The sequence below is a fragment of the Nicotiana tabacum genome, chromosome 17, assembly GCF_000715075.1.
Source record: "Nicotiana tabacum cultivar K326 chromosome 17, ASM71507v2, whole genome shotgun sequence".
In the NCBI taxonomy this organism is placed as follows: Eukaryota; Viridiplantae; Streptophyta; class Magnoliopsida; order Solanales; family Solanaceae; genus Nicotiana; species Nicotiana tabacum.
The window spans coordinates 103,119,249-103,145,815 of NC_134096.1; the positions used below are offsets into that span (position 1 = coordinate 103,119,249).

At 38.5% G+C, this 26,567-nt stretch overlaps 1 protein-coding gene across 6 annotated transcripts; it reads left to right on the plus strand.

Annotated features, from left to right (window-relative positions):
* Positions 1 to 1,233: 1,233 nt before the first annotated feature.
* LOC107815724 (ras-related protein RHN1) lies at positions 1,234 to 26,567 on the plus strand. Of its 6 annotated transcripts, none has more exons than XR_012701382.1 (9): positions 1,237 to 1,478; positions 1,566 to 1,643; positions 1,873 to 2,040; positions 2,619 to 2,667; positions 4,165 to 4,238; positions 5,596 to 5,689; positions 13,824 to 16,043; positions 16,187 to 16,292; positions 16,390 to 17,254. XR_012701382.1 is itself a non-coding variant. In XM_075234763.1 (7 exons), exons 1-7 carry the CDS (start codon positions 1,440 to 1,442, stop codon positions 26,210 to 26,212), a joined length of 603 nt encoding a protein of 200 aa, XP_075090864.1. In that variant the 5' UTR covers positions 1,234 to 1,439; the 3' UTR covers positions 26,213 to 26,567. The 6 variants fall into 6 exon arrangements, 2 of the variants coding, with proteins under 2 accessions (XP_075090864.1, XP_075090865.1); XR_012701383.1 differs by having other exon boundaries at positions 13,824 to 15,677; positions 15,994 to 16,043; positions 16,187 to 17,254; XR_012701381.1 differs by having other exon boundaries at positions 16,187 to 17,254.

Consider the following 26,567-nt stretch of genomic DNA (forward strand, 5'->3'; position numbering starts at 1 on the left):
GTAGTTTGAAACAGGAAGTATAGTCAGAAGTTCTTTTTCATGAGTTCGAGTGATCACGATTAAACGTGCCCAAATATTAATAAAAATATAGAACCATGGAAATCTTCTTTCCGTAAACGTATTTAGTAGATTATCAACTTTTAGAGGATTCAGATAGACCGAATTCCATATGCACACACATGAATTTACACATTAATATACTATGATGACTATGCTCAGTATTAAAAATGTTATACTACATCCTATGCTGCTATGCACACACACTTTCTTTTGAAATAATCAGACCGTTAATTGCTATAAACTAAATTATCATTAGAGTTACTTAACTCTTAATTAGGAGTGTTCATGGTTCGGTTTGAGTCAGTTTTTCCCTAAAAAGAAATCAAATCAAGTAAGTCGATTTTTCAAATATTGGAACCAAACCAAACCAATTGAGTCGGTTTTTTATCAATTCGGTTTTTGTCGGTTTTTCAGTTTTTTCGGTTATTTATCGGGTTTTTTCTTAAATATGAGACATACACTACAAAACGCATATTCCGGCGACTACATTTTCAACGTAACACTATCAAATCAATTGCTATTTGAGAAATCTATCATTTTCAAGATATATTGATGATAATTGAATCAAACGGTGATGAATAATTTAAGTACTCAATTAAAAATCGATTATTTTTAACATGAAATAAATTCTTGTACTTAGTAAAAGAAAACTACCAATCAAACTAGAATGTAAAGACAAAAAATTAGATAATTATAATAGCAAAGAACTAGACTAAAAATACAAATGACTAATATGTACAATAAAATTTTAGAAACTTTATATAAAAATATACATATATATAGGGGTAATAATAAATTTAAATAGCTACTTTTATAGTCGGTTTGGTTCGGTTTTTCGGTTATTTTTTGATTAAAACTAAAACCAAACCTAAAAAGTATCCGTTTTTTTGGTCGGTTTGGTTCGGTTTTTCGGGTTTTTATGAACACCCGTGCTCTTAATTAAGGATGGGTCTTGTATCCCTTCAGAACCCACCCTCTCCCCCCCCCCCCAACACCCCCCCAAAAAAAAAAGAAAAAAGAAAAAAAAAGAACATGAGTCGATGGGGACATTTTCGCGAGACTGCAATTGTTTATGTTGGGCTTGTATTTATAAGAAGAAAAACTGAAAAAGGCCCACATTTAATTATTGGGCTCAGCTAGGCTTGGCTAGTTTTATCACCCAAAAGAAAGAAAGAACAAAAAGAGTGTTGATCGGTGGGTGAGAAGAAAAGTCCAAAAAGAACAGTGGAATCATTTCGTGTCCAACTCTTTTGCTTTCGACAGTAACGAATTTTGTTAGTTCTTCTTCAATTCCGCATAAAGAAAACAGATCCTTCTCTCTCTGTAAATTCTCCATTTCTCTTCCTAATTCTTACCAATCTATATTTCATTTATTCTTCATGGCATCCAGTGGTCACAACAATCTCAATGCAAAACTCGTAAGTTCTGTCATCCGCGTATCACAAATGAATTTTAAATTATAGCTTTTAAATCTTTTTAATAGTAAATTTCTGATTGATTTTTAGGTATTGTTAGGAGACATGGGAGCTGGTAAATCAAGCTTGGTTATACGATTCGTCAAAGGCCAATTCCTTGAATTCCAAGTATTCTTCGTTCTTTTACCCGTTCAATTTTGACCCTTTTCAAGCCTTTGATGTTGCTTTTTTTAGGGGTTTGTTATTTAGCAAGTTTATGAAATTATTGGTTGACTGATTGACTGTGACGACGATGATGTTAATTATTGGTACGATTTCTTTGTTATAAGCATCTCATATTCGAAGCGCACTGGCCCTATTAATCTGGATTATTTCGTGTTTATTATTGATAATACAGGAATCGACGATCGGTGCGGCTTTCTTTTCGTCTACGTTGGCAGTTAATAATGCTACGGTGAAGTTTGAGATATGGGATACTGCTGGACAGGAGAGGTACCATAGCTTAGCACCTATGTACTATAGAGGAGCCGCTGCTGCTATTATCGTCTATGATATCACTAGCTCGGTAAGAAACTAACCTAAAGAGAAAATTAACTATCAAATGGGTCAATAAAAGTGATGTCGCTGTTGGCTTATTAACTTATTTTACTTTTGATATACTGGTATTGCATGTGGAAAGAAATTTGGAATAATGGTAGCTTTATTTCATGTTCTTGTAAGGTTGAAAATGGTAGATTTTGGAGAAAGAAGCTAATGTTATTTTGCAAATGACTTTCTCTGTCCATAAATTAACGCAGTTAAGAGGCGGTCCCCATTTTTGCACAAATTTAGAAGGTAGCTTCAGTTTGCTGTTTTAAAAAATCCCAGTTTGTGGAAAATTTTGTTCCTTAGGGGTGGGAGGACTTTGCATAAAATGAGAGCAGTGGATAATTTTTGTTCTCTATTGAATTAAGACTACTGAGGGAGAATTCTTATTCGGATTTACTTTGGCTTTTGCTTACTGATTCTGCTTCGGTTTTGCATGATCATAACTCTGTAATATTCCTTCTCAAAAAATAACTCCGTAATATGGATGTCTGCATGTTTATGCATATGTCTATTCATCTAAATTGAGATGTTGTCTTTTGTTTTCTGCTAATTTAGGATTCATTTGCAAGGGCAAAGAAATGGGTGCAAGAATTGCAGAAGCAAGGTGCTCATTCCTTCAACCTACCTACTTTATATAAATAAAAAAGCGGAGTTATAATCTTCTTTCTTTTTTTGGGATATATCCTAATAGCTCTTTTGTAAGATGTCTATAAAACTTTGGAGAAATTATCTTGTTACTTTTCATTTTTCGTGAATGGTTGTCTTCTTAGCGTCACTTTTCTTTTAATGATATGAGTTCCGTTTTAAAATACGGAAAAGGGCCAAAACTACCCTCAGACTATTCGATTTGGTACAAATATACCCTCCGTCCACCTATTGAGCCAAAAATGCTCCCACCGTTATTTTTCTTGCTCACTTATGCCCCTACGACTAACGGTCAATGCCAAATAAAAAAACAGTTTATTTAAATTACACGTGGCAAATTTTTATTGGTCCAATTAAACCATGACCCCAATTAAATAAACACACCCTTAACCTTTTTTTACCCAACCCTAAAATCCGACCCATCTAAAGAAATGGCCAGACTCTTGGTTGTTAAAAAAATTAACTTCTCCATCTTTTCAACTCTACCATCACTATAGCTGCCACCACCCCCTTTCCTCCATAACAACCGCAGTGTCACCACAATGTTTGCTCCATTCCTCCATTTCCGAACAATAACAACAAGAATAATTTGCTAATCGAAAGGGTCCGATTAAAAAATCTTTAATTTTTTTCGATTTGATGTCCTTTTTTGGTTGTAAAATTAGGATTTCGTTCGAGGAGGAGTACCTAGGCCATACAATGTTTATTTTCTAGAATAATTACCATTTGGGTCTAACAACTTATTAAGAGCTTGCAAAATTTACAACAATTGCGAAGGAAAAGCTTGACTATTCCGGAATTTAAAGCCCATGAATTCATAATGGGTTCTTTGATTATCTTATGTGAAAAGAAAGAAAAAAGATTTACCATTATAAGTGACATTTGAATGTGAAAATTAAGATATTTTGACAAATATTTTCGAAAAATGACAGCTCCAATGGTAAATGTAAAATAAAGAAATGATAAAAATATGAAAAAGGATCAAAACTTCCCCTAGACTAAAAATGCGGTGGCAACGTGTTTGCTATGGAGGAAAGGGGATGATGGCAGCTATGATGGTGGTAGAATTGGAATGATGGAGAAGTTAATTTTTTGTGACAATCAAGAGTTTGGCCATTTTTTAAGGCGGGTCGGATTTTTGGGTTGGGTAAAAAAATGGGTTAAGGGTGGGTTTATTTAGTTGGGGTCATAGTTTAAAATTGGACCAATAAAAAGTTGCCACGTGTAATTTAAGTAAACTTTTTTTTATTTGGCATTGACCATTAATCGTAGGGGCATAAGTGAGCCAGAAAGATAACGGCGAGGACATTTTTGGCTCAATAGGTGGATGGAGGGTATATTTGTACCAAATCAAATAGTTTGAGGGCAGTCTTGGCCCTTTTCCGTTTAAAATAACCAGGACTTTCATTACACGTGGTTTTCAATTAAATGAAGCAGTTTTCTGACAATGCGACAGGTAATCCTAACATGGTCATGGCTCTTGCTGGCAACAAGGCAGATCTAGAAGATAGAAGGAAGGTTACTGCAGAAGTAAGTTGTAACTTTTGGTAATCCAATGTTTATTACCCATCATCTTCTTATTTGAGGTTCCTTTAATTGGTCCTTGCCAGCAGTCTTTGTGATATCACACTTCTTGGATGGTGATTTTATGCATTGCTGGTTGTCTCAGCTAAACACATCTCCGATCTGTAAGGTTGCAGTTAAAAAAAGTAGTTACTAGTGCTTTTAATTGCCCTTGCTTAAGGTTTCTTAAAAAGGGTACCATTCATGTATTGGATTATAGATTTGAGGTACAGAAGCATTTCGTCTTCAGCTTTAGAGCATGATATAAAACTGAGATACTCATTTTGGTGAGAATCAATATGAATCAAGTACGTCTCAATTCCAAACAAGTTGGGGTCGGTTACCTGTGTCCTCTGCATCTATTACTGTATTCAGAGGCTTCATCATAATCAGCCTATTTTTATGTTGGACGTTAAGCTGCACATTTTTTCCTTTATCTGGATTTTGGGCACTATGCTTTGTTAAGCTCTCGTACATAGAGTTTCTTGTGGGAATTACTTTAGGGCTTAGGTAAATTTAACCCACGGCAATTAGTGGGCAAGGAGAAGTCTGCTGCCTTCATTTTTTTTGAAAATGCTATTTCATAATTAAGGTTTCGATTTTCTTAATATCTTGTATTCTTACTACTTGCTGTTAATGCTTCTTTCATTTTTTTAAGCTGAGGGTTTATCGGAAATAACCTCTCTGCCCTCTTGGTTTAGGGATTAAGCTGCGTACATCTTATCCTCCCCAGATCCCATTTGTGAGAATCCACTGGATTGTTGTTGTTGCTATTTCATAACTAAGTTTCCTGCAATTAAAAGATAGGTCATACTTGTGTAATCTTAGGTGATACATAGATCTCTTCAATTGCGGAACAGGAATGAGTTCTCAATCTACCGCCTAACCTATCATGTAATTTGTTGTTGTTAAACTTTTTTAGATCATATGTAATCTTTAAGAACCTTGAATGTTAAAAATACTAATCTCTTGAGGGGAATCTAAAAGACATAAATATTTAAAATTCTTAAAGGAGATCACTAGAAATCGTTATTCTTAAGTTGAGTTGGATAAGAGACCAAAGTCTACACTGAATTGTAGAAGAGCAGGATGAATAATGGGATCACTGAATTTTAGCTTCTGATGGCTACTGTAGCATTTTTGGAGCGGGGAAAGTCAACTTCCAGTGACTAGGGAATTAGCTACTCTTTATCACTCCGCGTAGTCATTTGTTGTTAGTTAACTTATTGTCTCTTTTTTATCTAATATCTACAATATCTGAGGTAGTTCAATATCTTCATTGTTTTGGCGATGTTCTAATATAGTGTTGTTGGTGACTTTACAGGAGGCACGCTTGTATGCGGAGGAAAATGGCCTCTTTTTCATGGAGACCTCTGCCAAAACTGCTGTGAATGTCAATGATATTTTCTATGAAATAGGTATCTTGCATTGCTTTTCTCGTTTTCCTTTTGTTGCTCTTTTTGTTTTTAATTTATTTCTGATGGTATACCGAGAGCAGGCAATATAATTATGCATCCAAGTTTTTGAATCTTAATGGTACAAGTCAAATGTAGTTTTACCTTCACTAGTTGTCATCTTGTGCTTATCCTTATATCTGTTTTTTTCCTACGAATTTCGCATTTTGTTAAATTATTTTGGCATTACCGCATTAACAACATTTAATCATTATTAAATCTAAAAGTCATAAGATAGACTTATTATTGAACCTGCACTCAAGGGGTTGAAGTGCTGCCTAAGTGACTCGAGCCAGAGCACTCAGATCTCGCTACATCTAGCTTTAATGCTTAAGCACACTTATTCGCTTGAGCCTCAGTTTACCCGTACCATAGTGTTTAAGGCATCCTCTAGTGCCTCGGTGCTTAGTTTTTCACTTTCTAAGATTCAACTCGTGTGAAAGTATTGTGCTTCCCTTCATGTTGTTTGGTGAGAGGAGAGGAAAATAATTCACATTTACCTTCTCTTTTCCATTACTTTTCAATCGTAAAAGCTTGAAAAGGCTCATGGGGTGCTCTCTCTCATTTGTTAAGCCATAACTTTTCTCGTTTAACCATTTTCGCAACAAACATTTTTATGAGATCTTACAGAATTCTGTTGTGGGAATTTACCTGTGTTGATGTTAAAAAAGAACTATAGTTTATGATATTTGTACCAATCTTACATCAAGGGGTGATTGTTATCCTAGATAATTTGGTGTTTGATTATGGTGAATTCCTGAAATTAGCAAACTATGTTATATTGAATAGGGGAAAACAACTAAAGTCTTTTAGAAGTGTAATTCATTTTTCTACATACCTAAACTCTTACCCATACTACAATTATTTCTACATACCTAAACTCTTCCCAAGTCCTCATCGCAATGATGTATGCTCACTTCAATTCATGCCGCCAAGCACAAGAGATGATGCAGGAAATAGTTCTTTTGGTAAAACATGTTTTTTTTGATAAGGTAAATTGTATTAATCAAAAGGGAGAGAACTCCCGTATACACGAAGTATACCAAAAAGTAGAGAATTTACATCAGAACATGATTCTCTACAAAAGACGCCCAATCTTCTATACAAGTAGGGGCTAAATAAGTGCACCAAAAAGCGATCAAAGATAAAAGACTATTCTTAAGATGTGAAAAAGGAGACTCAATCTCCTCAAAAGCTCTCCTATTTATCTCCCCCCATACTATCCACGTGAGAGCTAGCGGGGCGAACTTTCATGCCTTTTGCTTTCTTCTTCTACGGAAACCGGCCCAGCTATATAACATTTCCTTTACAGTGCTTGACATCACCCATTGAACACCAAAAAGATTCAGGATTGCCCTCCACAAAGCCGAGGAAACAGGGCAATGCAACAAAAGGTGATCAACTTCTTCCCCTGAGCTTTTACACATGTAGCACCAACTAACAAGTGTAATTCCTCTCTTTCGGAGATTTTCAGCAGTTAAGATCACTTCCCTCGCCGCTAGCCATGCAAAAAAGCACACCTTCGTGGGCGCCCTAGGAATCTAGATCGAGGAGTATGGAAAAGTGGTCTCCTCTCTCACTAACATACTCTGGTAAAAGGACTTTGCGGTGAACAAACCATCGCCACGCAAGCCCCATCTCCAAGAGTCACAAGATGGCTGGGGCCTGTCTTGCCCATATAGCAGTGCCAACAAATCTTGGAGTTCTGCAATCTCCCAATCTTGCATGTTCCTTCTGAATGAGAGGTCCCATACTATCCCCCTTCATGCTCCTTACGAATCTGTTGGACCATCAATTCCTTCTGGTTTGAAACTCTGAAGACATGGGGAAGGAGACCCTCAGAGTATCCTCTCCACACCACCTATGATTCTAAAAACTGATTCTCCTTCCATCTCCCACCCTGTAAGTGATGTTGCCACTGAATGCTTCCCAATTCTTCATGATGCTCCTCCACATGCCACACCCGAAAGGTGTTGTGATTGCCTTGGTCCTCCAACCCCCTCCCGTGGAATCGTACTTTTCTACTATGACCTCCCTCCATAGAGCATGCTCTTCTACCCCATATCTCCACAGCCACTTCCCCATTAAAGCTCTGTTAAATACCCTAAGATCTTTCACTCCAAGTCCACCCCACTTCTTTGGGGAAGTGACTGTCTGCCAATTCACTAGATGAAACTTTCTAGTTCCATCCGCCGCATCTCAAAGAAAATTCCTTTGAAGTCGCTCCAGTTTTACTGTGATGCTCACCGGTGCTTGCAACAGGGATAAGTAATAGGTGGACATACTCGATAAAGTGCTTTTAATAAGCACTTCCTTACCGCCTTTTGACAAATACCGTTTTCGCCAGCCTGCTAATTTTTTTTCAACCCGCTCGATCACTGGATTCCAAACCGTGGTATCCTATATGAAGCGCCCAATGGGAGGCCCAGGTAAGTAGTGGGAAGGGAGCCCACCTTGCATCTGAGAACATAAGACAAGTCATTAATATTAGCAACCTCACCTACCGGGAAAATCTCACACTTACCGATGTTGATTTTGAGTCCTGATACTAACTGAAACCACTGCAGGACCTGCTTCAGGCAGGTCAACTGATCCATATCGGCATCACAGAAAATCAGTGTGTCATCCGCAAAAAGCAAATGAGAGACTCTTCGGGCACTGAGCACCCCAATCGGAGCTGAGAATCCTCTCAAGAAGCCTCCGCCGGCCGCACTATCCATCATTTTGCTCAGAGCATCCATCACTAGAATGAATAGCATGGGGGATAGGGGGTCACCTTGCCTGAGACCCCTGGAGCTGCCAAAGAAACCACACGGGCTACCATTAACCAGGATAGAGAATCTGACTGAGGAAATGCAGAACTTGATCCATCCCCTCCATCTTGCCCCAAACCCCATCCGCATCATAATGAAGTCCAGGAACTCCCAATTGACATGGTCGAAAGCCTTCTCAAGGTCCAACTTGCATAGTAAGCCGGGTTCTCTGTTTTTCCTTCTGGAGTCTACAAGTTCATTTGCCACCAAAGTAGCATCCAGGATCTGCCTACCTTCCACAAACGCATTCTGGGAGGACGAAACAGTCATGTCAAGAACCTTCTTAAGTCTGTTGGAAAGCACTTTAGAAATAATCTTGTAAATGCTCCCTACGAGACTAATAGTCCTGTAGTCTCTGATACAAGATGCACCTTCTTTCTTAGGCACAATAGTAATAAAAGAAGCATTGATACTTCTCTCGAAAACACCATTCACATGGAAGTATTCAATGGCTTCCATCAACTCCCCTTTGATGGTGTCCCAAAAGAGCTGAAAGAAAGCCAAGGAGAAACCATCAGGCCTGAGGGCCTTATCACCAGCACAACTCGACACAGTCTTGTGCACCTCTTCCTCCTCGAAAACACTTTCTAGCCACTCGTTGTCTCCCTCCCCTATATGGTTGAACTCTATTCCCCCCAAAGTCGGCCTCCAACTAACTTCCTCTTTATATAAGTTCTCATAAAACCCCACTATCGCCCCCTTTACCTCCTCCTCTCCCTCAATCCTCACCACATCCACAACTAAGGACTCTATGAAGTTTCTGCAACCGCCACCCTATGGAAAAACTTGGTATTCGAATCCCCCTCCTTTAACCAGAGCGCCCTCGATTTTTGCCGCCAACTAGTCTCCTGAGCTATTGCTAACTCGCCTATTTCCCTCTTAACCTCCCCCAATCTCGCTTTCTCAGATTCATCTAACTCCCTCACCCCGTCCCCTCTTTTTATTTCGCCCAATTCATGCATAAGCTCTCTCATTTTAACCTCTACCCTCCCAAAAACCTCCTTATTCCACCTAATAATATCTCCCTTGAGCAATTTAAGTTTCTTCGAAAGACGGAATGAAGGTGTCCCTGATACCCCGTAGCTTGTCCACCATTCTTTCACCTTTTCACCGAATTCTGGCACTTTCAACCACATGTTTTCGAATCGGAAGAGAGCACGCACCCCCCTCCCTCTGCATCCATCTAGCAAAATAGGCAAATGATCCGAAGTTAGCCTAGGTAAAGGAATCTGCAGCACATTCGGCACCAGTTTATCCCATGAGGGCGATGTCAGGGATCTATCAAGTCTAGACCTTGAGTTGGAATCCTCCGCCCTGGCCCAAGTAAACCTTTCCCCTGACAGAGGAAGGTCAATGAGAAAGTGATCATTGATGAAGTCAGAAAACTCTTCCATGGCCCTCGAAATCAAACTACACCCTAATCTCTCCTCCGGGAATCTAATAGTGTTAAAGTCTCCCCCCAGAACCCATGGAATGTCCCATTCCCCCATTACAATGGCCAGTTCCTCCCAGAAAGCCTCCTTGGACCCTTCTCCTACCGGTCCGTACACTCCCCCAAATCCCCACTCCATCCCACTCACTCTATCTTTGGCAAGAGCTGCTAAGGAAAAAACTCCCTTCTTAATCTCCTTTACCTCCAAGCTTCTATCATCCCACATTAGAAGAATGCCCCCGACACTTCCCACTGCTGGGACCCAGTTATATTTTACCCAACTACCTCCCTATACACTCCTCACAATCACATCGGACAAAACTTTCATTTTTGTCTCCTGAAAACAAACTAGGTTAGCACCCCTCTTTCTAACTCCCACTTTGATGATGGCCCTTTTGTTTGGGTCAGTCATCCCCTCACATTCCATGAAAGAATCTTAACTTCCATAAGTAACAATATCCCCCTTTTCCCCACCCCCTCTAGCCGAGCTCCCATCCTTCTTGTCACACACCCGGCCCCTTCTCTGGTACACCACTACATCCCCTAAATTATTTTGCTTAATACCTTGTCTCAACTCCCTCCCTGCACCATCATAAAGAGATTGTTGCTCAATCTCCCTCAACAGTTCTAACACCCTATCTTCCTTCCCTTCAACAGAAACACCTAGAAACTTTCCAAAGTTTAATAGTTTATCCTCCATCCAGAAAGAGATATCCCCTCCTCCAATCCGTGACGAAACTGGGCAGACGTCTTCTATATGTACCCTTTCCTTGGTCCTACCAGAGGAATACAAGACCATAACATTGCTAGCACTAGGAGTTTTAACCTCCGAAAGGATCTCACCATTTCCTTGAGGGGCAGCAACCTCTGAAATTAACACCCCGCTGCTATAGGAATGTCCAGAACCACCAGTAGGGTAGCATGGAGGAAGAGAGCATGGAACCCTTGGCGGCATATTAGCTGAAAGTACTGGTCTGGCACTGACATCAATTGGGGCATGCTTAACAATTTCCCCAGAAGAAGAAGAAACTTTAAGTGTGACCTCAGCACAACTAAACCCAGGAGCAGGTGAAGGGTTGATGGAACTGGGTCTATCAGAGGCGGGGGGCCGTGGATTAACGGCACCATCTTTAGCCGGTTCTGCCCCTGCAGCAGCGGCCATCGTAGGGGGGCATAGATCACTAGAGCTCGGTGAAGGAGTGCCACTGTGTGAAGCACCATGGCCAGAGGAAGGAGGAACGACTGTTCCCATATGCTTAGGAGCCTTATCATGCGCAGCTTGAAATAAACTGGGCCCTTTAGGATCAATTCTAATGGAATTGGGGAAAGTTGTTGAGCCCATATGAGGAGGCCCAGGCCTATACTTGCTGAAAGCTTTGCCCGGCTCTATGATAATTAGAAGAGGATCGGCCCACTCTTCCTTTCCAGCCCGCATCACTAACCCGTTCCCGTCTTCTCCTCCTGTTATAATTTTGTCTTCCTCCCCCAATTTCAACCCTCCCGTCTCTTCTCGATCTAACGTCTGATTCCGGCTTAATCCAGTGATCGGGTGAGCCCTCCCCTCCCCTCAGAGACTGATTTCCCCTCCCCTCCCCTCTATTTGACCTTCCCTTTTCTTCCGCCACTATCACAGGCATAAAAATAGGGCGAAATTCAGGGCTCACCCAAACCCTATAACTCAAGTAGCCATCTTCCACCACAGTGGAGACAGGGATTCTGCCCCTTTTCCTCACCACAATCCTCACTCGCGAGAGATCGTGTAAACTGCAAGTGACATCAATAAAACCCCCACAGATTTCCCCTATCTTCTTGAATAGGCCAAGACACCAAAGATGCACCGGGAGACCCACCATGTTGACCACCAATGTTTCGCCAGTGAAACGAGGGTCAAGACACCGATCGTGCTCCACCCATCTGTCTAGATTTAAGAAGTTCCCATTGAACCACCTGTTTCCTCTGACAAGAATTTCTGAAGCTGGAGACTTGTCAATAAAACGAAAGAGATATTGAGTGGCCCCTAGTTGCGATATTTTCAGCCCGTTCTTGACGTTCCATGCTTCTGCTGCCCAATTCCTAACAGCCTCTGGAGAACCAACCCATTTGGAGAAAGACCCAATGAGACTAGATTTCAAGAAACCCTTGCGCCTAAGAGTGTGCTCCTCGGACAGCGAGAAGTGCGGCTCCTGCCCTACGTCGAGCTTTCGATGGCATCTTCCCCCAAGTTCTAAGGATGGCCAAGAGACAGCTTTGATAAAAGACATGTTTTCCAGTTTTCTAGATTCTAGAGAGAAAAAAGAGCTTCTCTCTGTAGAATCCATCATATTCTAAATGCGGCTGTCCCAAGAAAGAGGAAGTGAGATCTGGCTGGAAAAAGCCTCAATAGTTAGAATATCCGTAATCACAGTGGGTGAAAACAGTATATAGGAAGGGAGAAAGGTTTTCTCGTATTGAACAAAGGAATCAATCGCCAGAATTCGGGGTTTAATGGCCGGAAAAAGAAAAAAGTCATCGGAATTTGGTGAAACTGACACGGGAAGGCTCGGAAAAGCCTCGAGAAGAGGCTGTCTCAAGAAAAAAATTTGAAAAGTCGCCGGAAAAAGCCACACGCGCCGGCGCGTGGCTGAGATCTCGCTGGAAAAACAGGCGAGTTGGCGGCGCGTGAGGGCTCGGTTGCCGGAGAACTTTACTGGGGTTTGGACGCGGGAAGCTTGGCTCTTGATGGGTGTGGTGGAGTCTTAGGAAGAAGAAGATATGGTAGATTCTCGGCCATAAGAATGCTTTGTTGCGCTGTTGCTAGGGTTTTTTGTGGGAACTTGTTATCATCCAAAAACTGCAAGATTGAGAAAGAAGATAGCATAGAGAAACTCTCTGAAACTGACAGGAGCAATGTTAATCTGTGCGCGAGTCTAATAGGTGCCTGCTGCGAGACAAGATGCAGAACATCTCTCAGAACTGGAGAATAATATTTCGCGCAACGATACTACTGTCCTACAACCTTTGTGCTGATGATATTTATAACATTTGTTACCTTTCTCATAAAAAAGAAGATAGGTTCTGTTAGTTTATAGATATGTATAGTGTAGTCTTGTCCACATTGGATGAGGAGTAATATTTCCTTGTAGTGTATAGCTATAAATAGGGACCTCTTGTATTGTATTTATCATCCAATATCAATAACATATTTTCTCCCATGCCTTCTCACATGGTATCAGAGCATTAGTGAGAAAAGATCGATGTGCGTCATTCCAGCGTTAACCGGGAAGAAAGAACTTAGTCATCGTGCAATTTTTCCGGTGACCTAAGGCTTGTCTAAGTGAAAGTCACTTTCTGTCGGTGTTGTGCTAAAACCAACACAACCACGAGGTAGATCACCCTCCGACGACCAACCCCTGAAATTTTATCCGGCAGAAAAGCCGCCACGCTCCTCCACGTGCCGGCAACAACAACTTTTCCGGCGAGGGTTCCGGCCACTTTCCAGCCATTTTTCGCGAAGCTTCTTCAGGACAGCTTGCTCGCAAAGGAATTCCGAGTCTATCCATCCTGGTTACGACAAATTCCGACAACTTTGGAATTTTCCGGCGAGCTACAGTGTTTCCGGCGTGAACAGTGTTCCGGCGCAGAACAATATTCTGTTTCCCTGCTGTAAACAGTGTTTTTCAACTATCTCTTCAGTTTTCTCACAGGAGTTACTTATTTCCACTATTTCAAGTTAACCCTACTACTACAAATTGTAGCGACATGGGAACCGATGCTTTGAATAGTCGGATGGTTTCTTTAGCAGATTATATTGAGTTCCTTCAGTATAAAGCATGTAAGCAGACATCTTCTGAGATAGCTTCTGTTGTTCAAACAGGTAATAGCGTGACTTGTTTCTCCCAATCTTCATCCTCTGAGTCTTGGGTCATTGATTCAGGTGCATCGGATCATATTTCTGGTAACAAATCTCTTTTCACTACTATTTCATATTCTCAATCTCTTCCAAAAGTCACAATGGCCAATGGGTCTCAAACCATGGCAACTGCAATAGGTCAAGCAAGCCCACTTCCTTCCTTACCTTTAGATTCAGTCCTTTATGTTCCCAATAGTCCTTTTAATCTCATAGCTGTTAGTCGCTTAGCCAAATCACTTAAATGCGCTGTTTTATTTCTTGATGACCATGTTTTTATACAGGAACGCAGTACGGGGCGGATCATTGGTACCGGGCGTGAATCAAACGGACTTTATTACCTTATCCTTGCTAAATCACATGGACTCACATCTTGTCTTCCTTCTACAACTTGTCCTGTTACTGATTCACCAGATTTATTACATAAACGGTTGGGACATCCCAGTTTGTCAAAACTTCAAAAAATGGTATCTGGTTTATCTCACTTGTCAGCTCTAGAGTGTGAGTCATGTCAGCTTGGTAAGCATACCCGCACCCATTTCCCTCGACGTCTTGATAATCGAGCAGAGTCACCTTTTACTTTAGTCCATTCAGATATTTGGGATCCTAGTCGGGTCAGTTCCACCTTAGGATTCCGCTACTTTGTTAGTTTCATTGATGATTATTCCAGATGCACTTGGATATTTTTGATAAAAAATCGATCTGAGTTGTTTTCTATTTTCCAGACCTTCCACGCTGAAATTCAAAATCAATTTGGGGTTTCTATTCGCACATTTCGTAGTGATAATGCCCGAGAGTATTTGTCTTCCCCATTTCAGCAGTTTATGAAATCTCATGGGATTATTCATCAAACATCTTGTCCGTACACATCTTAAAAAAATAGGGTAGCTGAAAGAAAGAATAAACATCTTATTGAAACTGCTCGTGCCCTACTCATACAATCTCATGCTCCGTTGCGTTTTTTGGGGGATGCAGTTCTTACATCTTGCTTTCTTATTAATCGTATGCCATCTTCAGCTATCCAGAATCAAGTTCCATTCTTTGTCATGTTTCCCCACTTACCTTTGTTCTCTCTTCCACCCCGTATCTTTGGAAGCACTTGTTTTGTCCATAGCCTTACTCCAGGAACAGATAAGTTATCTCCTCGTGCTCTTAAGTGCGTATTTCTGGGTTTCTCTAGAACACAAAAGGGGTATCGATGCTACTCTCCTGACCTCCAGCGGTACCTTATGTCCGCTGATGTTACCTTCTTTGAAACCTAATCATACTTCACAGGTTCAGGTCATCACTTAGATATTTCTGAGGTATTACCAGTTTCATTTTTTGGAGATTCAGTCACTCCAGCTCCACCACCTACAGCTCCAGTTGTAGCTCCACAACCTATAACTCCAGTTCCACCACCTACAGCTCCGGTTGTAGCTCCACCACCTATAGCTCCAGTTCCTCCGCATAATCCAGTTCAACCTTCTGCAGCTCCACCACTCTTGACTTATCATCATCGTCCACATCCAGCATCAGGCCCAGGTGATTCACGCCCCGCATCAGATTCTCCACCTACTGCAGACTTGTCTCCTCTTAATCAACCAATTGCACTCCGCAAAAGTGTACGATCCACACTTAATCCTAATCCCCACTATGTCGGTTTAAGTTATCATCGTCTGTCGTCACCTCATTATGCTTTTATATCTTCTTTGTCCACTGTTTCTATCCCTAAGTCTACAGGTGAGGCACTATCTCATCCAGGATGGCGACATGCTATGATTGACGAGATGTCTGCTTTACATGCGAGTGGCAGTTGGGAGCTTGTTCCTCTTCCTGCAGGTAAGTCTACTGTTGGTTGTCGTTGGGTTTATGCAGTCAAAGTCGGCCCGGATGGCCAGGTTGATCGGCTTAAGGCTCGTCTTGTTGCAAAAGGATATACTCAGATATTTGGGCTTGATTATAGTGATACTTTCTCTCCCGTGGCGAAAGTAGCATCTGTTCGTCTCTTTTTGTCCATGGCTGCTGTACGTCATTGGCCTCTTTATCAGTTAGACATTAAGAATGCTTTTCTCCACGGTGATCTTGAGGAAGAAGTTTATATGGAGCAACCACTTGGTTTTGTTGCTCAGGGGGAGTTTAATGGTTGTGTGTGCAGATTGCGCAGGTCACTATATGGTTTGAAACAGTCCCCTCAAGTTTGGTTTGGTAAGTTCAGCACAATTATTCAGGAGTTCGGCATGACTCGTAGTGAGGCTGATCACTCTGTGTTTTATCGGCATTCTGCTCCTAATCTGTGTATTTATCTAGTGGTTTATGTTGATGATATCTTTATTACTGGTAATGATCAGGTTGATATTCCTAATCTGAAGCAACATCTCTTTCAGCACTTCCAGACTAAGGATCTGGGCAGATTGAAGTATTTTCTAGGTATTGAGGTCGCTCAGTCTAGCTCAGGTATTGTTATTTCACAGTTCTTGAGGAGACATGAATGATGGGTTGCAGACCTATTGACTCTCCTATGGATCCGAATGCTAAGCTTCTGCCTGGACAGGTGGAGCCTCTTAAAGACCCTACGAGGATATAGGAGGTTGGTTGGCAAATTGAATTACCTCACAGTGACTAGACCTGACATTTCTTTTCCGGTGAGTGTTGTAAGTTAGTTTATGGATTCTCCCTGTGATAGTCACTGGGATACAGTTGTTCGCATTCTTCGATATATAAAGTCAGCTCCAGGCAAAGGATTACTATTCGAGGATCGAGGCCACGAGCAGATTGTTGGGTACACAGATGCTGATTGAGCAGGATCACCTTTTGATAGACGTTCTACGTCTGGATATTGTGTTCTAGTAGGAGGTAATTTGGTCTCGTGAAAGAGTAAGAAACAGAATGTAATTGTTCGATCTAGCGCCGAAGGCGAATATCGGGCCATGGCTATGGCGACGTGTGAGTTAGTTTGGGTCAAGCAGTTGCTCAAGGAGTTAAAGTTCGGAGAAATCAGCAAGATGGAACTAGTGTGTGATAACCAAACTGCTCTTCATATTGCGTCAAATCCGGTGTTCCATGAGAGGACTAAACACATTGAGATCGACTGTCACTTTGTCAGAGAAAAAATACTTTCAGGAGATATTGTTACAAAGTTTGTAAAGTCGAATGATCAACTAGCAGATATTTTCACTAAGTCTCTTACTGGTTCTTGTATTAGTTACATGTGTAACAAGCTCGGTACATATTATGTGTATGCACCGGCTTGAGGGGGAGTGTTAGTTTACAGATATGTATAGTGTAGTCTTGTCCCACATTGGAAGAGGAGTAATATCTCCTTGTAGTGTATAGCTATAAATATGGACCTCTTGTATTGTATTTATCATCCAATATCAATAACATATTTTCTCCCGTGCCTTCTCACGGGTTCCACACTATCTATTTCAACAACTTATGAACATAGTCTGCTGATGTCACATGTAAACCAAAATGGTAATAGTGGTAAAACATGTTAATTCCCAGGTTCCAGACAACTTTTTTGCCGGAGCATCTGATAGACCATAAAAGAGTGAAAGTGTCACTACTAAGATGGATCCCCCCCAAAGAATCCCCGCCCCGCCCCCCCCAAAAAAATAAAATAAAATGAGTTGTTATGAAAGTATATACACCACTACCAAGTTTGATTTTCTTGGAGCTCGGACCTAAGCATGCATGGCTCACTCCAAACTTATTGTCATTGAGCTTAAACTCGGTTGCTCATGACTCGAGATTGGAGTAATCGTGATCTCAAGAGATTGGATATTTTTAGTCACATTAAATTTTTTTTTTAAAAATAAATAAATAGTTGGATCCATGTTTGTTTCCCGGTAATATGTTAAACACTAGGTTAACTTCCAGGGCAGTTTCTGGTAACAGACATTTTTGCTGTATGACCAGTGGATAGTTGATAATTGTTGCTGTTTGTTTCCACTAGCACATCAAATAGGAACGGGGCTTCTATTGGAATTGCCATCACATCTACTGTACAGGAGGAGCTCTAGCAAGGGCGTAAGTGCTGCCTATTCCTCCCCTCAAGGATCAGGGCTCTGCAAATTACCCCTTTAATGATTACCAATTATAGTTTACCACCTCGGACTGTGGATGGTCAACTCTACAGAGCATTTAGTTTGAGGGCAACTGATTAGTGTAACCTAATTAAAAAGAAAGAGAAAACTAAATAGATATTTGTTCTCACTTGCAAAATAGATACCGTAGTTAGAAGTTGCAACACTATTATTTATAGCGTCGCCTCAAATAAAAAAATATGAATGGAACTGTCAATTATTGAATTAACGTGGAGCACTTGTTAGCAGACTTTTCCAAACAATACTCCCTCCGTCCAACTATTGAAGGTTACTCTTTTTACGTGACCGTGACCTTTTTTCTAGCACACCAACTTCACTTAATTTTTTTGTGCAACATGTATTTTTCCATTTGTAGTCCGATTATGTATTTATGGATTATTATTTACATACAAGGTGGGGTGGGGTTGGCTGGGGACGGGGGATAGAGAGACTATCTATTTTATAGTCCTATAGTTACAATTTCAGGAGATCTCTTAGGGGTGGGAGTGACATGATGAGACCAGCCCAGACTAGTTACAATCCCAACAGTAGACCCTAAACCACGGTCCTCCTCACAACCCTTTCGCACCTTACCCTCGGCTTAACGGGTTTCCTGAGGACCACCGGTTATATTCCTATAACCAGGGTTTACCGTCAAAATTAATAACTGCCTGGACTATATTGTTCTTAACCTAGAGTACCATCGGGGTGATATAATAAAATCCTAAGAACAAAACATGCCAACAAAGTAGACTAGTATGACTAAGTTTAACACTTAAAGTATTTAACCTATCATTTAGGCTAAATGAATATTTATAGTATATTAACTACAAGAGCAGAAGAAATACCTGAGATCGCCGGATTGTGGCCAAGTGACCTTTTTAATTTTTATTTTCAAAATAAATGTATTACAGAGGGAGGTTTACAAGAGAAGTTTAGAGAGAGGGAGAGTTATGCTATTCTTGATAGAGGGTAGAACGCTTGGCTAAAGCCTGCCTTAATGAAGTTTAACTCCTTATATAATGGAGTTCCTAACTAAAAACAAAATTAAAAAGTTAGATGGCCGACAAGATTGGCCGACAAAGAAAAAAGAAAAAGTAATAAAACAATCAACTTTTTAAAAGTTGATTCCTATGGTCCCATTACTTTATTAATGTTTTGGGTCCCATGACTTACCCCAATAATTTACTGGTGGGGCCTTCAGTCTCTTTTAGACTTTACCTTTTCCTTTATTGTCTTTTGTTGCAGAAGATTCTTCTGCTCCTTCTTTCATCTTTTTCAAAAATTCTTCAATTTCGTCTAAATTGACTGGTTCTTGCTGGCTTGATTGAGCTTCTCCTGCCAGACATGTTTCTTCTTTCGAGGTATTACCCAGAGAAGTTATGGACATATTATCACATACTTCGATTTCAAAGTTTCTTGCCAAATCTTTCTTTATTTCTTCAAAGTATGACGCTAGGATCACTTTTTTTGAAATGGCTCATTTCTTCATTTGAAGTTGTCTGGTAACCTTCTCGAATGGACTTAATTCCTCCATTTCTATATATGTTATCTCTGCATTAGCATATTCTTCGATTTTGACTTCAATCTGTTCTATCAATGCTTGGCCATAAAGTTTTTCATCTTTTTCAGACGAGTAATTTGCTCCAGAATTTTGTATAAAAAATTCTATTCAGACTGGGCATTCCTTCTGTGGTATAACCAGCTTCTACATTCCATTTCATTATCCAGGGGATTGAGAATTCTATAAAAAAAATACATAGCTGCTATGCCATCGTAAAGAATATTATCTTTTTGTAAGGAAATGATTTTGGGAGATATATCTACCCATTGTTTATAAAAAATTTTAAATAACGGAGGGAGTATTTCTAATGATGGTCCATATAATTTCCACCATTTACAAAACCAATTTGGTATTTGTTGTCCGAACATATTAGAACACAATTTGATAAACCATGAGTGTTTCCTATGAGGATTCTCATATAAGAAAGTTTTATTAAAACTCTCAATATAATCCCAGTAATTGAATTTGACTGCAACTTTCTGTTCAGGATGGGTATATTCCCTTTCCTTTAAAGTACTAAGTCTCCACTCATCTGAGGCTAATACTTTTTTAATAATTATTTTAGAGAAATTATAAATTCTCTTAGTAGTAGCAGGATAAAAATGCTGAATTTCAGCTGGTCCTGTGGATGAGAGTATTATCTCATAATGCATTCTGTATTTGTATGCAAGAGTAACATATGATACTGTATCAAAATACCCTGTCATTAACTGCCAAGGATTATCCTTCCATTTAAGGTCGGATTTCTCAAAAAGAATTATTAATTCTTTTTTCTTCTTCCGGTTATAAACCTCCAAATTTTCATGGCTTCTTATGTTATAACAGAAGAATAAGTTGAGGTATTACCTTCCTTTTGCTTGGATTTTATGAAATCCATGAATTCCTTGTACATAGGGTTTTCTGTATTAACACCCGAGGTTTCTGCTATATTAGCAGCTACCAGTTGTCGATTTCCCATTTGGGCGAGTATATTACCTTTACCATTTCCTCTTTCTCTTCCTCAAGGAGGTCTGTATGTAGGCCTCATATCCTGAATCATAAAAAGAAATGATTAACTCAAATATTCTCGAGTGAGAAAATCAAGAAGGCTATTATCTATTCCTTTTTTATAAATTATTTGAAAATAAAATGGAGCCAACAATGCTTGCCATCTTGCAAATATTTGTTTTGACACATCATGTTTGAAATCTTTATTAAAGATAAACTTTGCAGCTTGTCAATCTGTTCTTATTGAGAACTTCTGATTATATAAATCAGTTTGAAATTTCATAACACATTTTACTATAGCAAGGATTTCCTTAGCTACAATAGTATAATTCTTTTGGGAGTTATTCCATTTTCCCGAATAAAATTGAACGAGATACTCTTTTTTAATCTATAGAAGAGCACTGTTTCAATATTCCTCCATACCCAATATCCGAGGCATCAGTTTCAACTACTTTTGCCCAACTTGGGTTAGCAAGAGTTAAACATGAAAAATTATTAGCCTTCTGTTTAATTCTTTTGACTGATTCTGTATGACTATCGGTCCATGGTTTAGGATTTTTTTAAGTCTATCATAAAGAATAGCAGTATCTTTAGCAATATCATATATAAACGGGGAGATATAATTTAAACTTCCTAAAAATCTCTGAAGTTGAGTCTTATCAGTAATTATATTAGGAAATTTAGAAGCAAATTCAATACTTTTATTAATGGGAATAATTCTTCCATTTTTAATATTATGACCAAGAAATCTAATATTAATTTGAAAAAGAGACATTTTGGGTTTAGATATAACTAAACCATTCTTAATTATAATCTTTCTAAATAAATCAAGGTGTTGATGGAACTATTAAGATCAGGTTCAATGAACCCGTTCAAATTGATAATATGAGTTCATCGTCTAGACTAACTAGGTCCAACTCATCTTATATTTCTCCAATTGATTATGTGGTAGATTTTCCATCTAGAGCATTTACTTCACAAATTAGAATGATAATAATAGAATTGATCATATTAAAATTAGTCAGGATAATATTGTTAAGGTTAACTCTGACCCTGACCCAACTCAATCCGATATGGATTTTCCAAATGTTTTTGATGGATAGAAACCAAATAGATTTTAGTCCGGGATCACCGGCAAGAAAAAGAATTTGTGAAGAATTTTAAAAACCCAGATGAGAACTTTTCAGAAATTGTTTTTTTGATAATTTTGATAAAGAAACAAGAACTTTCTTTCAAGATGATTTTTATAATGACGTCAACAAGCATAATAAAATCATTGCTTTTGTTCCTTGGTTTATGTCGAAATATGTTCATAACTATATTTCAGTTTTAGAAAGAGATTATAAGCTCACTAGTGGAGAAATCACAAAATCAGTTTTTCCACCACAACAATCTTTTCAAATAGGTGAAAAGGATAAAGTAGTTTATTTTATTGCTTTTTCAAAATTGTTTGAAAATGATACTGCTGTTATAACTGCTAAGAATTTGAATACTATGCTCACGCAGAATAAATATACTAATATTTATGTTAGTAATCTGGGTTAACAAATTGCTTCTATACATGAAAGATTGGATAAGTTAATTACTGAAGTCCAAAAAATTACCGAGAAGAATACCAAGGGTAAAGAGCAAATCGCTACCACTAGTATTCAACCCCCTCCTGAGGTCAAGGATTTTAAAATCAATAATATTGAAATCCTTGAACAATTATTAGAAAAGAAATTTGGAAAATTTAGAGTAAACCCTCTAAATTTAGAGCATCTATCTGGTGAAGATAAGAGACTGAGAGTCTCAGATGAGATTAATAAGATCTCTGAAAAATATGCTCGAAAACCAGTCCAAAGGATGTTCTATTATCCTAGACCAACCCCATTCCTAGAAGAACTTAATAGTGACCACTACCATCAAGGTTACAATGGCACAGACATCTATGAATGGAACCTAGATGACCTTACAGATAGGCAAATTTATACGACAATACATAGAATGCTTATGTATAACACTATATGTAAAGTTAATAAGAATACTGAAAAGGCTATAGCAGAAATGATAGTAGCCGGTTTTACTGGTCAACTTAAAGGTTGGTGAGATAATTACCTTAAAGGTGACCAGAGACATTATTATGAATTCTGTTAAACAGGAAGATGGACAAGATGTCCAGAATACTCTTTATTGTTTAATTATGAATATTATAGAACATTTCTCAGGAAGATGATCTGATAATAGTGAAACCATTAGGACCATGCTCCAAAAGCGTAAGTGTAAAACCTTAACATCTTTTAGATGGTATAAAAATGTTTTCTTATCTAGGGTAATGGAATTACCAGAGTGTAATAGCACTCACTGGAAGTCCAAATTTATCGATGAACTCCCTCCACTTTTTGCTGAAAGGGTTAGAAAGACCCTTAGAGGAACATCAATGAGTATTGATTATAATCAGTATTCATACGGTAAATTATTTAGTGTATGCACTACGAAGGTTTAGCTTTATGTAATGAGATTAAGCTAAATCAAGAGATGATATCGTCTCAATGAGAGACGACAATTAGAAGTAAAAAGAATTAATAATTTTTTGGAGCAATCCGACTTTAAATGGAAGGATAATCCTTAGCAGTTAATGACAAGATATTTTGATACAGTATCATATGTTACTCTTGTATACAAATACAGAATGCATTATGAGATAATACTCTCATCCATAGGATCAGCTGAAATTCAGCATTTTTATCCTGCTACTACTAAGAGAATTGATAATTTCTCTAAAATAATTATTAAAAAAGTATTAGCCTCAGTTGAGTGGGGAGTTAGTACTTTAAAGGAAATGGAATATACCCATCCTGAACAGAAAGTTGCAGTCAAATTCAATTACTGGGATTATATTGAGAGTTTTAATAAAACTTTCTTAGATGAGAATTCTCATAGGAAACACTCATAGTTTATCAAATTGTGTTCTAATATGTTCGGACAACAAATACCAAACTGGTTTTGTAAATGGTGGAAATTATATGGACCATCATTAGAAACTCTCTGTTATTTAAAAGTTTTTATAAACAATAGGTAGATATATCTCCCAAAATCATTTCCTTACAAAAAGATAATATCTTTTACGATGGCATAGCAGCTATGTATTTTTTTTTATCAAATTCTCAATCCCCTGGATAATGAAATAGGATGTAGAAATTGGTTATATCACAGAAGGAATGCCCAGTCTGAATAGAATTTTTTATACAAAATTCTGGAGCAAATTACTCTTGTCCGAAAAAGATGGAAAACTTTATGGCCAAGCATTGATAGAACAGATTGAAAAGTCAAAATCGAAGAATATGCTAATACAGATGTAACATGTATAGAAATGGAGGAATTAAGTCCATTCGAGAAGGTTACCAGACAACTTCAAACGACGAAAGTAGCCCTTTCCAAAAAAAGAGATCCTAGCATCATACTTTGAAAAAATAAAGAAAGATTTGGCAAGAAACTTCAAAATCGAAGTATGTGATAATATGTCCATAACTTCTCTGGGTAATACCTCGGAAGAAGAAACATGTCTGGCAGGAGAAGCTTAATCAAGCCAGCAAGAACCAGTCAATTTAGACGAAATTGAAGAATTTTTGAAGAAGATGAAGGAAGGAGCAGAAGAATCTTCTGCAACAAAAGACAATAAAGGAAAAGTTAAAGTCTGAAAGAGACTGAATGCCCCACCAGTAAATTATTGGGGTAACTCACTGGGCTCAAAACTTTAATAAAGTAATGGGACCAGAGGAATCAACTTTTGAAAAGTTGATTGTTTTATTACTTTTTCTTTTTTCTTTGTCGGCCAATCTTGTCGGCCATCTAACTTTTTAATTTTGTTTTTAGTTAGGAACTTTATTATATAAAGAGTTAAAATTCATTAAGGAAGGCAGGCTTTAGCCAAGCGTTCTGCCCTCTCTCAATAATAGCATAACTCTCCCTCTCTCTAAACTTCTCTTGTAAACCTACCTCTATAATACATTTATTTTGAAAATAAAAATTAAAAAGGTCACTTGGCCACAATCCCGCGGTCTCAGGTATTTCTTCTGTTCTTGTCGTTAATATACTATAGATATTCATTTAGCCTAAATGATAGGTTAAATACTTAAGTGTTAAACTTAGTCATACTAGTCTACTTTCTTGGCTTGTTTTGTTTTTAGGATTTTATTGTATCACCCCGATGGTATTCTTAGATTAAGAACAATATAGTCTAGACAGTTATTAATTTTGATAGTAAACCCTGGTTATAAGAATATAACCGGTGGTCCTCAGGAAACCCGTTAAGCCGAGGGTAAGGCGCGAAAGGGTTGTGAGGAGGACCCTAACTGAAGAGTCTACTGTTGGGATTATAACTAGCCAGGGCTGGTGTTCTTGTAATTTATTCCTGAAGCCCCATTAGAAGCGATCCTGTAACCCCTTGGTATCAGAGCCAGTTAACCTGTAGAATTAGGTGCTTAGTTTAACACTATTTTTCTAATGAATATCATTAGGAAGAAGGCTACTGTTAAAAACAGTAGGAAAGAAGAATACGAATTACCTCAACAATTAGACTTGCTTAATAAATGGACAATTTCTAGGATCCAACCTAAGGTTATATACCAGTTAGGAACCTTTGAAGAACTAGGTTTCAAACTAATAGTTAAAACTACTGAAGAGACGATCACTGTAGACAGTGATCATGCCACCTTTAGACTATTAGCTGAAAGTGATTTAACCCCTTATAGGGACACACATAGATTCATGCATATATGTTTAATACAAGTTGCCTTCAAGCCACTTACTTTAAGAGGCTTACCTGAAAGTTTTATAGCAGCTCTAAGAGATGGCAGAAATCAAAACTGGAAAAAATCCCTTATAGGGACTGTACAAACCAGTTTGGCCTATGGCCCTGTGTATTTTAATGTATATCCTAATTTGCAGATTTCTTTAAATGATGAAAATTCTTTGGATGCTTTAATTTTAAGTATCAAATTACATGGTTATGATTATTTGACTGGTACAGAAGTAATATGTATATGTTATAGAATTTATTATAAGCCTTTACATACTCTAAATCCTATGTGTAAAATTATGGATTTTAAAAATGAAACTATTTTAATAGAAACTAATTTTGGTAGATCTAAAGTTACTACCAGAAGACCTATTAAATGAGACGAAATTAATTTTTCAAAGAATGGGTCACAGGGGAGGCAATAGCTCCTTAGGAGGTGAAAACCTGCATTTACCTGCCATAAGAAGATGATACAGCAATACTTTAAAAAGGGGGTGGGGGTGGGGGTGGTTTGTAACATCCAGCAACCTTGGAATTGAGAGGAATGGGTGGGCAGTTGGGGAGCGACTGCTCTAAAAGTTACTAGTTTTTTAAAGTTGTATATACTTTACTACTGACTTTTTATATATATAGTTTACTAAGTTATTAAACTTGTATGTGATTGCTCTTTGGGAGCTCAAGATGGGACTAACAGGTGTCTAGCTTTCCACAATTAAAGGATTAATGGAAGTATGAGATTTTTATTCTTTTAGAATTTGCACTTTATGTAGGTCTTTTTATTTTTGTTGTGTCAGAACAGTTGAATATCTTTTATATTCGCTTGTATGCCCTGATCCCTTGAGTTTGGTGTTTTGCAGCTAAACGGTTGCCTAGAGCTCAACCTGCCCAAAATCCAGCAGGAATGGTTCTTGTAGACAGACCAGCAGAAGGGACCCGAGCTACATCATGCTGTACTTAAAATTTATCATTGTTCATAAATTTACTAAACCTTTCCTATTCTTTGACTGGACTATCACTTGTTCGTCATGTTAAACATGAAAGTCTGGAAATGTGAGTAGCATGGTTCAGTAGGAGATATAGAGTAAGAATATGTAAGCTATGTATTTAGAAGCTCCCTATGTTAAGAGGCAAGCCGTTGTAAGGAAGCCCCTGAGCCTGAAGTCATGCTCCTTGTTTCTTTAGTTTTTTCTATTTTGCAAATGATTTGAATTTCCAGCGATCTCTTCATTTCCATCTTATGATTAGTATGGATGAGTGGCCCCTATTGTTCCTTGAATTAGGAATAACCTGCTTTGATTTGTTTTTTGCCTAAA

Coding starts and splice junctions, on each gene's coding strand:
- LOC107815724 (XM_075234763.1), top strand. CDS start 1,440: ATGGCATCCAGTGGTCACAACAATCTCAATGCAAAACTC. Junction 1,479..1,565: donor ACAATCTCAATGCAAAACTC/GTAAGTTCTGTC, acceptor ATTGATTTTTAG/GTATTGTTAGGAGACATGGG. Junction 4,239..5,595: donor GAAGGAAGGTTACTGCAGAA/GTAAGTTGTAAC, acceptor GTGACTTTACAG/GAGGCACGCTTGTATGCGGA.